Source organism: Manis javanica, chromosome 2 (assembly GCF_040802235.1).
Source record: "Manis javanica isolate MJ-LG chromosome 2, MJ_LKY, whole genome shotgun sequence".
NCBI lineage: Eukaryota > Metazoa > Chordata > Mammalia > Pholidota > Manidae > Manis > Manis javanica.
Genome location: NC_133157.1, coordinates 201,989,551 through 202,004,409, shown reverse-complemented (window position 1 = coordinate 202,004,409; position 14,859 = coordinate 201,989,551). Strand labels below are relative to the sequence as shown.

General features: G+C 39.7%; 1 protein-coding gene across 8 annotated transcripts in view; it reads right to left on the bottom strand.

Annotated features, from left to right (window-relative positions):
* Positions 1-14,859, bottom strand: part of DEPTOR (DEP domain containing MTOR interacting protein) — a 145,171-nt gene that overhangs the window by 49,551 nt on the left and 80,761 nt on the right. For all 8 annotated transcript variants that reach the window (XR_012128390.1, XM_073230018.1, XM_073230019.1 and 5 more), the window contains exons 5-6: positions 3,436-3,621; positions 1,557-1,691 (exon numbers count right to left, since the gene is read on the bottom strand). Coding sequence is in view for 7 of the 8 variants with exons in the window: in XM_073230018.1 (XP_073086119.1) it covers positions 1,557-1,691; positions 3,436-3,621 (321 nt within the window). In the remaining variant the exon portion in view is untranslated. The remainder of the gene's footprint in view (positions 1-1,556; positions 1,692-3,435; positions 3,622-14,859) is intronic.

Genomic DNA, 14,859 nt, shown 5'->3' with positions numbered 1-14,859 from the left:
CTTTGTTCGCTGCCTGCTTATCAGCAAACCTTTCCTTTAAGCCCAGGGGTGAGGAGAAAGAAGAAACAATAGGAACCCACCTCAGGGAAGATGGGTGTGTAGTTAATTTAAATAATTAACACTTTGCTCTTATTCTACTACCAAATACAATAAAAAACACATAAAATGGCTTTAGCACAACTGACCTTTTCCTGAAACTGAGCTCTTTGAGGCTACCTGTCAGACTTCTATCAGGGCATCAGAGATCCTAGTTCTCAGAATACTGTCCTCCTTTCTCATTCTACCTTAGCCACAATGTTTGATTTACTGAAAAACCTGGTAGTATATGGGTACGCAATGGTTTTCCAGCCAGAGTCAGTATGGAAGCAAGTTTCTTCATTCACTTGCAGGTTACAACTTTATTTTTACGCTAACCCTCCACAAGGCAGCAACATGCTAGATTAAGAAAATTACCCACTTGCCTAGCTAACATCATTAGATGACAGTTTTCTTTTAAAGCCCTTTGAACACTTACTTGTACTTATTCTCACTAATGTCTAGTGTTTTTTTCCTCCAAAGAAACGATGTATTCACCGAGGAAAGGGGTCATGACCTCTCATCTTAGTATCCCCACCATCTGATGATGAATAAGAGGAATTCCCAATAAGAACAAGAGGAACAAAGTCCCTTTCCTGAAGGTGATACACTAAACTGAGGGTGGACAGGCCATGAGACAAATGGAGTTGAGGGTGTTTTCAAGGCAGTGATCACTGTGATGGACCATGCACCCTAACGACGGGAAGAGGTAGTTAAGCCACAGTGACAAGGGGGTGGTGTCAATGGCTTACAAATTCCTGTGGACTGAAAGAACTGATTAGATGGTAGCAGGACTGTTTCTAAGTACAAGTGCATCAACAATCTTTGCGCCTGGATTTTTTTCTGGAATGTAAAGGCCATGGGAGTTGAAAAGTAGAGGTTGAATCCACAAGGCACTGAGTCAATTCCAGGGACAGCTGGCTTTGCATACATCCATGCTTCTTCCCCATCAGTGCCAGCACCCAACCAATCTTTACAAACATCTGTTGCAGTCTGGGGAAGCGCTATTACCCCTGAGGTGGAGAACACTGATATTCTGCTCAAACCCTCCTAGGACTGAGGAGCTTCTCCCAGCTGCTGGGTCTGCTAATGACAGACAGCCCTCAGTCTGCTAATACCCACAACGATCTTTGGATCTCTGAAGAGAGCTAGCTTGCACAAGGTCATGAACTCCAGGAGCGGCCAACATCAACTGACTGATCAACATGGGGGTGGAAAAGCCTGGCCTCCTCACCCCAAGCTGGGACAACCTGCAGGGCCACCCCAACTTCAGACTCCCCTGGTGGTCAGCTGAAGCCTCACTGAGACCAATTCTCCCCCCACCCAAAGCTTCCTCCTTCCCTTCCATCCAACAGGCGTTGACCTGGAGAGCCCGTGGTGGTAAGATTCCCACACGCTGGCCTCCCTCTGAGATTCCGCCTCCCAGGGAGCCGGGGCTGCACATCGGCCCGAGTGCGCTGGGCTGTCCTTTGCTCACTCACCAGACTTGGGGTTGCAGAGCACAGGGGGGCTGCCGCTGAGGGTGGGGCTGCTGCTGAAGTAGCCACTGCTGCCACAGCTGCTCATGCTGCTCCTCCTCCCCGCTGACACGATCTTGATCTCCGTGCTGGGGCTGACTGTGTGGGCAGAAAACACGCACAGTCACTGGCGGTGGTCAGGGCTCCCCAGAGCACACGGGCTCAGCTGCGAGGCACAGCAAGGCGAGGCTCATGTGTCAGAGAAAGCACTCTGCCCTTGGAGGCAGAGAAGCAAGGATTTGAACTGCAGCGCTGTCGGGGCCATTCCGTGCAGTTCTCTGAGCCTCAATTTTCCCAACTGTAAAGTGGGAATAATGCTATCTCATAGGATTGGTACAAGGAGTAGAGTATACAATGTATGTGAAAGTGCTTTTAGTATAGAAGATATTATTTCAGAGACAATGGAGCCCATACCGAGCAGTCCCTGGAAGGATGTAAATGAAGTGATGGCTATATAATAATGAATTAACATCTAGAACTCTCTGTTACAGAGTTGGCCAGCTGTCAACAGGAAGAGGACGGCAAGGCGTATGATCAAAAGTAAGAAGCCATGGCGTGTACTCTGCTTAGCGTCTGGCCCATGGAAAGCACAAAATAAATGCTGGCTTTTATGGCAACCGTGGTCACCACATTCTCCTTATTATCACGGTCACCTGTGCAGGCCTACTGGGCCCTGTTAAACAGGCAAAATCTTAGTACCAGTGAGAACGTAGTTATCCTGCATTTGTGGAAGACTGCAACCTCAAGGGCACACAAGTGGTGGCTCCTGACCCTCAGCTGGCGTTTGCTTTCCCAAAGTGTCTCTTGGTTCGTTCTTTCCTCCACCCCAGTTGAGTCTGAGGAACATGGGATGGGAGGGTTGGAGTGGAAACCGTTTAACAGAAGCACTGGAGTGAAGACAGAACTGGTGGGAGATCCCACTCTGTCCACCACTTTCTAGCTGTGTAATCTTGGGCAAGCCACTCAAAGGCCCCATGCCTCAGTTTCTCCATCCATAATGTGGGGATAGGAAAGTCTTTCCTCTTAGGATATTGTAAGAATTAGATGAGAAAATTCATGCACCCAAGTGTGGCTCAGTGCCTGGAGCACAGAAATGCCTCCACATAGTTGCCAGTGCTCTCTGTCACCTCCTAGACGTCAGCAAGACACACATTTTCATTTTGCCCTGGGTCTCACGTGAAGCCCAGAATTTCCCAACCACAGGCCAACCAAGTCCTTGCGTCAGTGCCAAGTTTTCAGAGGAATGAGATACCCCTTTAAGCACCTCATCTTCTCGCACAGATTGACACCTCCAGCTAACTGAATGAACATCAGTCACCATCATTCCTGCCAGGGTTAACTGTAAACAGGAGGCTGTCTGACCTTACAGGTAACATCCCGGCTCTGGGCTTTAAGGGCTCCATTGGCTGCTTTTCATACAGTGGTTCTGTTCTGTGGCACTCCTGCATGATGGATTGACAACCGGTCGCCTTTTAGTTGTATATGCCCTCAGAAGTCTTTATTTGTCCTTAAAAATACAACTTTTCAATGCCGTGATTTAGAAAACTGGATAATGAATGATATGTAAGAATTGTTTGTAACTGAAAAGCACATAAGGTATGCAGGGGAGCTTGAGAGGTCTTCTAAAATTGGAATACATAATTTTATAAAACGGACTTCACGACATTTAAGTTGGCTGCCCAGGAACAATTTGGCTGTGTTTCCTTTTCTTCTTGCACATACTTCTTGGTTATGAATAAATACAAATTTGCCAGAGAAGCAGCATTTCACAAAGATGAGTTATTACTATACCTTGTCTCAAATGACAAATACATGTGATCAAATAAACAATGGACCTGAATACCTGACATAAAACTGGTAGATTTTCGATTGTCATGGCTCTGCTTCCTCAGGCAGAAGGGGCTGTCGTGCGTTTCCTGGGAGGAAGGGGATTTCTCATTGAGCAGCTCCATGAGCCTTCGCCTCCGACGGAAGTTCATTCTGAACTGGTAGAGAAGATTGCTGTCCACAAATGGGTGCTTGTTGGACACTGGGAAGAAGAAACGACAGATGAGATTCACTGGAGTCCTGGCCACACAGCAATGCAGCCAGAAGACTCCAGCTGCCAGGGGCAAAAGTCTTGAGACAGAGTATAGTCCTACAGATGCTGCATGGCTTATAGGCCACACGTGGTGGCAGATTCTTTCCACGTGTCATGCACTTTAAAACTTTACTAACCAATTCCTCTGGGGGAACTTGGCCACAGTGGAGCACATGGGTGCTCCATGATGGTAAAGGAGCTCCCTCATGCTGCTCCTGGATAACTTCCCCCTCCAAGTCCCTATTGCCTACAAAGCATTAACATGTTCTCTACCATGTAATCATTATATAATGATTAGAATATTATGTGAATGGATCACACAGTATGTAGCCACTTGAGATCAGTGTTTAATGAACAAATGCTATACAATGATAAGTATGCCCAGTTGGTTAGTGGCAGAGGCACTGTTAGTCCCCTGCTCTCTGCCACCAAGTCCATGTCCTTTACATTATCTTACAACATATCTCAGGTGGTCAAATGTTGAGTGTTATCTTGATTCCTGTAATGTATGGGCTGTCATCTCAGCCCATCAGTGTTTAACAACGCCTGAGTGCCCACTGATTGCCATCTCGAGGCCACTCTGCTGAAGCTGAGTCATAATAATGATACCAGGAGCTCACTTACTATTTGCCATTGTACTAAGGTTTGTTTCTGAGGAAAATCTGTACTTGAGAGGGCCTAATCATGCCAGTGTGTCAACTCAAAATCAGCAAATACAGCTACCTTCATACAGCATTTCCTATGAATCCAGCACTACTTTAAGTCTTATATGTGTATTTTTTAGAATTATAATAACAGCCTAGGATATAGGTACTACTATTTTCTTCCCCATTTTTTGATGAGAAATCTGAAACCCAGCGAAGCCACAGTAAATGGCAGAGGTAGAAGCAGAACTACAGCACCTGATGCCAGAGTTCAAGTTCTAAACCACTGCTCTCAACTCTCTCTATGAGAAACAATTCCTGTGTTTGTTTAGGATATCATAAAAAATTGAAAGAATGTTATATAAACTGCTAATGTATGGCTACTGGATTGAATTTATACCCAACTACACATTATCATTTATATCTTAGGCAATGAGGTGTAAATCAGGTATGAAGTCCATTTGCAACTTCAATTTTATACAAGTCAATGGTATTTAGTGTACACAGAGTTGTGCAACCATTCCTGCAATCTATGTTAGAACATCTTCATCACCCCAGAAGGAAACCCTGTACCCATTAATAGTCACTCCCCATGTCCCCATGGCCCTATCCCTAAGCACATACTAATCTACGTTTTGTATCTATGGATTTGTCTATTCCAGACAGTTCATATAAATAGAATCACACACTATGTGGTCCTTTATAACTAGTTTCTTTCATTTAGTGTAATGTTTTCAAATTTCATCCACATTGTAGCATGCATCAGTACTTCACTCATTTTTATTGCCAAGTAATATTCTATTGTATGGACAGACCACATTTTGTTTATCCATGTATCACTTAATGGATATTTGAGTTGTTAACACTTTTCAGTTATTATGAATCATGCTGTTATTAACATTCACATACAAATATATCTTCATTTCTCTTAGGTTAATAGATACAAGGAGAATGGCAGAATTTTAAGACAATTCTACATTTGATGATTTGAAGAATTGTCAGACTCTTCTCCAAAGAGGATGTCCATTTTGACATTCCCACCACTAGTGTGGAAGGTTCCAATTTTCTCACATCCTGATTACACTTTATATTGTCATATTAGACCTATCCTAATGGGTGGGAAATGGTATCTTACTGTGGTTTTAATTTGCATTTCCCTGATGGCCAATGATATTGAACATGTTTTTATGTGTTCCTAGTCCATTTGTGTATCTTTTTTGGAGAACTGTCTATCCAGATCCTTTGCCATTTTTTTTAACTGGGTTGTCTTTAAAGAAAAAAAAAAGATTTTATTTTTTAAAGTCATTTTAGGTTCACAGCAAAACTGGGCAACGAGTACAGAGAATTTTCATATATTCTCTGCCCCCCAACACACAACATCCCCTACTATCAATTATCAAGAATAGTACAGTTGTTAAAATTGATGAACTTACACTGACATGTCAGTATCACCCAAAGTCCACAATTCACATGAGAGCTCATCTTTGGTGTACATTCTTTGGATTTTGACAAATGTAGAATGATATGTATCTATCATTATAGAGTCATATAGAAACTGTTCCAATGTCCAAAAAGTCCTCTGTGCTCTGCCTATTCATCCCTCTCTCCTCCCTAACCTTGGCAACCTCTGCTCTTTTGACTGTCTCCAGAGTTTTGCCTTTTCCAGAATGTCATGTAATTATAACCTTTTTAGATTATCTTCACTTATTAGTGTGCATTTAAGGTTCCTCTATGTCTTTTCGTGGCTAGAGAGCACATTTCTTTTTAGCACTGAATAATATTCCATTTTATGGATATACCATGGTTTATTTATCTATTCACAACCAAGAGGACATCTTGGTTGCTTTCAAGTTTTGGCAATAAGAATAAAGCTGCTATAAACATCCATATGCAGTCTTTTGTATGGACATGAGTTTTCAGATCCTTCAGGTAAATACCACGGAGCATGACTGCTGGATCTTATGGTACGAGTTTGTTTAGTTCTGTAAGAAACTGCCAAACCAGCTTCTGAAGTGGCTGTACCATATTGCATTCCCACCAGCAATGAATGAGAGTTCCTATTGCTCTACATCCTCTCCAGCATTTAATATTGTCAGCATTTTGGATTTGGGCCATTCTAACAGGTGTGTAGTAGTATATCATTGTTTTAATTTGCAATTTCCTAATGATATATGATGTTGAGGATTTTTCCACTTGTTTATTTGCCATCTGTATATTTTCTTTGGTGAAGTGTCTGCTCAGGCCTTTGGCCCCCTTTTTAATTTAGATTGTTCATTTTCTTATCATTGAGTTTTAAGAGTTATTCATATATTTTAATAACAGTTTTTTTTTCAGATGTGTCTTTTGTAAATATTTTTCCCAGTCTGTGCTCGTCTCCTCATTCTCTTCATGGGTTGTCATTTCATTATTAAGTTGTAACTGTTCTTTATGTATTTTAGATACAAGCCCTTCATCAGGTATTGTATTTGCAAATATTTTCTCCCATTCCGTGAGTTCTCTTTCACTTTCTTGATAGTATCCTCTGAAGCACAGACGTTTTAAATTCTGACTATGACTACCTTTCTAATTTTATATTTTTTAATCTATTTTTTTTTCTGTTGTCACTTGCGCTTCTGGTGTCATGTCTAAGAAGCTATTCTATAAGCATTTTTAAAATAACAATAAAAAAAATTCTTCACCTAAACAGGAAGAACAATGGGCTCTCTATGGATTGGCAAAAAGGCAACACTTCGTAAATATATGTACATGCCTGAATGTCTTAGCCATATTATTTACTTAAAGTTTAACTGTAGAATATGGAATGGAAATTAGAATGGAAGAACTTAACATCACTTTTAAATCTACTTTTAGTTTGTAAAATATCTTACTTTTCTAATCAAAAAAGTTTTACATGTTCACTTTTAAAAACAGAAAAATATAGAAAGGTCCCCATGCCTTTAACACAATAGAATCATCTATCTATCCACTATTTATTTAACTATGTTGAGCAAAAAACAGGGCTGCCAAATACCAAATTTGATGGAAAGGATTTAATTCACCTTTTGTTCAGTACTTAAATATTGACTCATTCTTATTCATTTATACTATGAGTACCTAGAGGACAGTCACATAAAAATAAGAATCATCACTGCTCTGAGAGCTAAGAATTCAAAGAGAAATTACATAACGTATCCATGACCTCAAAAAGCTCATTGTCCAGCAAAGGAAATAAAACATGATCACATAAAACTATATCACAAGATAGAAAACTCAAGTGTCTTAAGGAAATCATACATAAAGTGCTACAGAAATTCAGAGGAGAGATTATTTTCAGCCTATGGGTGAAAAGAGATTCATTAAAAATTGACATTAACTGAAAATAAATGCATACATGTAAGAAGCTTCTTTGGAAACATGGAGGAAAACCCCAAATCAACAATCAAATCCAAAAAATTAGAAGATAAAAGTTCAACCTAACAACAAAGAACTTAAAAGGTTCTTTCTGGTAGGAAGGATGGCTCGGCCTCCTCTCACCAATGAAGGAAGAAAGACGATATGCCCAGAAGGTTAGAGGCAGCAGCACTGTTGGCCCCTGCTCTCTGCCACCAGTCCAACATCCTTTCCATTATCCTCCAACACATCTCAGGTTGTCAAATGTTGAGTGTTATCTTGATTTCTGTGATGGGCGGGCTATCATCCCAGCCCACCAGTGTTTAACAAAGGTATGGAGTGCCCACTGATTGCCATCTTGAGGCCACTCTGCTTGCTGAAGTTGAGTCATAATAATGACACCAGTAGCTCACTCACTGTTTCCCATTGTACTAAGCATTTTATCAGGATTATACAATACCATCCTCACAATCACACTGTAAGAAGATATTGCTATGATCTTTACCTTACAGTGGAAGAATCGAGACTTAAGGCAGTTCAGTAACTTGCCCAAGGCCAGAAAGCTAAGGTTTTTGAACCCAAAGCAATACATGTTTACCTAAAAACACAGGCCACAAGGTACTGGAAAAAATTCTAGAAGTTTTAGTAAATGTCATCTCCAACACTCCCTCCCAGGTTCACGATAGAGTTTATCTTTATTTTCTTTCTATCACCTACATACCTAGTAATAGCGAATCTTCTTGCAACACTTACCATATTGTAGGGGAATATGGGTTTTTTGTTGTTGTTTTGTTTTGTTTTGTGGTGGTAGGGGAATATGGGCAAAACTGCAGTATTTCCAGAATCTCTTGCCTGGTCTTGTTCATCTCCATATCAATAGGCGTTTCCAAGAGTGGAGAGAAGTAGTCATCTCCATAGCAACAGGTGATTACAAGGGTGGGGGGAGCAAGGCTCAGGGGAGTTTGGTGGGGTCCCTTTTTTACAGCCGGGTGGTGAGAGACACGGGCGAGCAGAAGTGGACGCCTGCTTGTAGGCAATAAATGAGCTTCTCCCACCTTATTTCTCCCTTTGACAGATTTCAGTTTCAAAGGTAATTTGCCCCAGGCTGGAAGAAAAATTTCCCCTACCCCCGGAGTAATGGGGGCACATCCCTTTCCCCTCTCACTCTTCTTGAGAGCCCAGACTGTGTCTTAATCATTCTGCCATCCTCAAATGCTAGACGACAGTATGTGTGGCCCAGAAAAGGTGCTTAGAAAATGGTTGGGAGTGAACAGACCATGGTGGGTAGTCAGAGGAATATAGACGTTGTTCAGAACACAGCTAATTTTGAACTATTTTGTGGCTAGTCTATGCTGCCAAACTGATCTGCGGGCTCATGGTAGGTCATAAAGAGGTTGCTGGTGCATGGGGAAATTAGAATGTAAAAGAAAATGCATTTAGTTTTTCCTAAAACTAAGTATGTTCCATTTAAAGACTTACCTTTATTCTAAAATTATATCATCATGACTTTTTTTGGTGTTCATTCATCCATCATTTATTCAGCTAACATTCATTGGGTTAGGCTGATTATATGCCAGGTACTTTTCTTATCCAGTGTTTTACGAAACGATAGTAAAGATATAACTTGTTTTTTTTTTAAGTACTCATTCTTAACAATTATTTTTTTGGACTGTAAAATTCAAAATTCTGTAAACCACTAGGAAAATAATCTAATACAACCCATTAAGAAACATATTAACTCCTTTATCAATAATACTAACGGGATAACAGACTTCCTGGGTGATTCACAAACAGCCTCGCAACCCTTCTAGGTCAAAGAGACAAATGCAATATAGGGTTGTGACTGTATTTATTACCCACGTTTGCTAACGAATAATTATTTTGGTTACATGAATATCAAAGTCTTATAAAGGTGGGTCCCTATTAAAAGAGTATATCCAATATTTAATCTTATGATTCATACGCATGTTTCACAGTCTTTAAATGTTGATAAACTACTCACTTGGGCTAAATGAATGACACTGGCCACAAAGACAAATACACTTAATTCAGCTGTAGTTCTGTATGATCCTAGTAAATCATACATTCTTGAATTCAGGAGGTGCTGAAGATATCCTGGACCAAGAGATAAGCCAATTACACTTTGATATGATATTTACAAACTGTGGCTCTTTTGTGCTTAGTCAAAGTTTTACATAAATTTAATACACCACTACATTCAGTACTATTACAATAAAATTTTGTAGATATGCTATTTGTTTCTGGCAACATTCTCCGAGTTTATTGTGATTTAAAAAATCCTCGAGTTGATTTTGGCAACAGTTTTTGAATTATAAACTGAAAATACATAGCTCCATACACATTCATTAACACTAACTATCTTTTCTTTGTACAGTGAATCACACAAAATGCTGCTCTGCTATAAATAAAGCCAGAGAAACATTCTGAATCTGATTTCGTCAAAGACAAAAGCACTTTAAAAATACTTTTAATTGAAGTGGAAATTTGACTACTAATTTAATCTCCTCAGGCTTTAACTACCAACCCAGAATTAAAATTCAGTCATCCACCTTCCAGGCTCTACACTAGTTATACCTAAAAGGGTAAACATACCATCTGAGATAAGATACAAGGGGTTAAATTTAAACAGTCCTTCATTACCTTCTCTCTCCAATAGTGTGGTTGACCTTAAGTGTGAACAAATCAGGGAAGACAAGCTCTGGATGAGACAGTAGACGACACATGTTAAGTACAATGCCAAGCAGATTGTAAGAACTTGATAAATTGTACCTTTATTATTTTACAACCATTGTTGTTTTTACTGTTACCATGATTTACTAATGCTATACTGCCACGTGGCTTATGGGAGATCAATTTCATGAGACCCCTCCTTTAACGTCCCATTCAGTTTTCTAGAACTTATTTCGATTTTAGTGCCTCTGAAGTAGCCACGCTCTGTGAAATGAAGGTCTCCAAGTGTTCGTGCCCCAGCTGTGTGGCTGGCACAGATGGAGTCAAATTCTTCTCAAAGAACAGAGAAGTGACAAGTGCATGTGTCAGCTACATTGTTTTCAACGAATTATTTTGCTTCTAAAACTTTTCTCTCTCATTGCAAGTTTAATGACACAAACATTGCGTTTCATACATTTGCTTTGTTTGTGAGTTAGCCCGAGGTGTAACATATCTATGCTACAAAATCATAGCTACAAAAGCTGGAAGAGCACGGGCAGACAGCCATATTATAGCATCAGTCAATCACACACGGCATCCCTTTATTCAACACTCTGAGCACCTACTAAATGTCCCACACTGTCCCAGTTGTCTCTCAGGATGGGGTTTGGAATATGACTCCTTCATTTGCTCAGCCTTTCAAGTTCACTGAAGGCTGCTAAAAGAGACATTGTTTCATACAAGAACAAAACTATTAAGTTGGGACTTTACTGAAAACTTTCTTACACAAAATAACTTTTAGAAAATAACGTTATGCAATGAAAAGCAAAGGTTCTAGGTCTAGAAATCCTCAGTTTTGATCCCAGTTCTGCCACCTTTGCTAGCTGAGTGATTTGGGCAGCTTACATTTTAAGCCTCAACTTTTTGCATAGTTTTGCTGTAAAGAAGAAATGAGATAATTGATACAAGAGATATGAAATGGAATCTGACAAAGTCTAGTGTTTTAAGTGTTCTTAGACTCCCTGGGACTGACTTTAGGCTTTGGTGATGTAAGTTCCTGCAGAGAATCTGTTTATTCTGTCTGTCTTTTCTGCCCTTCATCCAAAGAAGATTTTGCCTGTCTCCCATGGGCAGTTCTGCCACCTTTTCATTCATAAAAAATATAAAATCTTAATCAGGCATCCATATTAAGTTTGGCAAATATCCCACTGGAAGATACTTAAATCTCAGAAGTCAAAGGAAAGCAAGAAATACAGGAGTGAGTTAAGACACAAGAAGTTTTAGGAAGTAAGTAGATTAAGGAAGCCAGAATTTTTTTTTTTACTGCCACAAATTACATGCGTAGAGTCTCAAGAAATAAAACAACAGCTAAATGACATACAGTTTATGTTCCAGAGAGAGAAGAGTTGGTACTTTCTACATGTACATGGCCTCCTCTACATTATATACAAAAGTCATTTGCTAAATAGGCAACTTGCTCTTTGTTAAACACAGAAAAAATTACTTTAAGATCTGTGGAAAAAAAATAAAAGGAGAGAGAAACCAAGGAGGACAGTGACTGGTGTCTCTAAATCTTGGGGTTGTTCCAATTCCTTGTTTCTCAAACCCCAATGCTATACAGGAGCTTCATATGATAGTAGATGTTGTGACATATGCAGTGTAACAAATTTTATTCTTTGCCCTTTGAAAATATTAATCTATAGGCAGGAAGAAAAAAGAAGAGACAATGCTCAAAGCTGACATTCAAAATCTAATATTCTAGCTGTGCTCTTATCTACAGCTGTAATTGAAAATTGACCGCATTTTACTCATCCAATTTATAACTTCTGGGACTTTCCAAACCTTCCCTTTAGCATCAGTAGAATTCTCTAGGGGCTTGGCATGGTTTAGTATTAAATGAGACATAAAATAGGAGGAAAAGCAGACACAGCCAGAGGCTGAAGCAATGTAAATACAAGAGGATCTTATTGCTGAGGAAAGTGGGTGTTGAAGAAGTACTAAATTCACAACGTTGTTTATACATGGTAAAAGAAAACAGATCCTCATTCTCTGTATGCCTGTACTTTCCAGAAAACACGAGGGGAGGTCATGTAGTGTACCAAAGTAATAGAGTGACATAGTTCAAACATATCCATCTTTTTATGGATAATGCAGCTAAATTCTTTCCCTTATAAATTATTAAGACAATTTTAGCAAACAAAGATATTTTTAAAAGCTAATTATCTAGAAGAGGGAAACTGGCTTCAACTCCACTCACACCTGCATATAATAAACATACAAACTTATCATCTTGAGCCCTACAAGTTCAGCTAAACATAAAATACATTTTAGGCTACGTATCTAGTTGGAGAAAGGAAGGTCATTTACTTTCATCCATCCTTGAAAGGTTTGCTGGCAAATGACATAACCCAACAGGTATCATGAAATAAAGTGAACTGAATTCAGCAGTAGGGTAAGGAGGCGTGGGGTGGGATGTGGGAAGAGAACGGGGAGACATCAATTGTTCCCTGGATGACACTTCATCAAAACTTTTTTAAAAGATGGTCTTGGATTTGGGATTATATATATAATCTAGGTAAAAAGAGGGCTTAAACAGAAAGGGAAATAAGGATAATGACTTTCATAATGAGGAAGAAGAGAGATCAGCAAAGAGGAGGTTGACAACTGCAAACTGGCTGGTGTCAAAGCTAAAAGGTCTTCAAGGTCATCTGAGAGATAGAAGACCCTCACAAGCAGCCACAATTAGCCTCCTCAGCATTGCTGCATTCCACAGGGGATGTGACCCACCACTCCATGCAGTGTACAGTGGAGGGTGAAGGGTCATTCTGAGCCAACGAGGGTGTCACTCTGTCCTGCCCGTTGCTCCAGTTCTTCTTGCTGGCCCTCTTGCTTTCAACTACCGATCCCTACAACAACTCCTAAAAGGATCACCTAGCACCTACAGACATTGCTTAAGAGTACTAACAAACCTCAAGGATAAATAGGTGGCAGATCTAGCCCTCAAGTAGGCAAATAAAGTCTGCAAATGAGAATTCTAAAAGACAAATACATTTTGCATGCAAAAATGCTGCAACTTCCCTGCCAAGGAGACAAAACCTTTCAGTTGCTTCATGTGTCCGGGGATGGATCTACACTCGATCTGTATTCTTTTGTCTCCCTGCTCCCGCCAGATCACAGTCCTACAGAGTGCAAGCATCCCAGGTCACTTAGTAGGTCGCATATTTAAAATTTTGCCAAGATTGAAAAGTATTAATACTATGCTTTTATGGGTTTGGCAGAAAATATGAATTGAGAACCACAACAGAAGATTAAAGCTATTTTTTAAAGAAAATCTGAACTGTACTTAAGGCCTTAACTACCCATCTCAAACCATCCTACAGGGATGCAAGAGTTGGAAAATCTCTGTTTCCTAGGGCAGCAGAAGTCCTTGATTCAAGAACGTTCAATAATTGTGTTCAAGTGCCTACGCCATATAAGGACAGTGCTAGGTGCTGGGGATACTGAACGCTTCAAAAGGCAATAACAATGGTGAGTCAGAGAACTAAAATAATTACTTCCTGAGCACTAACAACATTAAGAAGAGGATATGAAAGCAGGAAATTGACTTTAGGGTATAAAGTCCTATTAACTGATATTACTAAAATAAAACACTTCACATGCACACGGTCGGAACCTAATTACACTTCTTTAGGAGACAGAAGAGAGGAGAGGGGATGGGGAAGAGAAGAGGAAAAAGGATCAAAATAACTTTAGTAAAGATAGAAAAGAAGAAACCAAGACATGTAACATTGTGATTATATGGGTTTCTGCTGCTTCCATGTCTTACTGCCAGAAATGTAAAGGTAGTAAACAGATGGCAGATCAAATTATGTTTTATTCTCCTCTATATATCACTAAATAATAGCTGGATACATTCCAAAGACCAGAATCTATATTGTTAATGATAAAATTAAGAATAGAGGATATGTTTTTCAGAAATGAGATTGTTTTTCAGAGACTTAAGTTATACTGTAAGTGCAGAAAAGTCTAAAATAACAAACATTTTATCTGGCAAGTGTAATATCTTATGTACCTAATTCAATGAAGGATATCTGCAACTCTGTTCTAGACCTTTTGGGATTGTTTGCGTCAATTCAAAGTCCCAATTAAAGTACTTCAGTCTTGATTTAACAAGTATATATGCAGCATAGAGTACATATAAGATACTGTGAAGACCAGCAATGGATGAAGAAATCAAACTTACATTAAGCTCTATCTACCAAGGCATTTTGAGGATGTTAATGATAACAATGATGGTAATAACCATCAGCCAGCATTTATTTAGTGATACTCTGGGCTGGGCCCTGTGCTAAACACTTGGAACAGTTATTATATCATTTAGTTCTCAGAGCAGCCCTATAGGAGAGCTATTATAGTCATTCCCATTTTACAGATGAGACAACTGGGGGTTACACAAGGTAAACTTGCCCAAGTCCCATTGTTATCGACTGGCAGGTCCAAGACA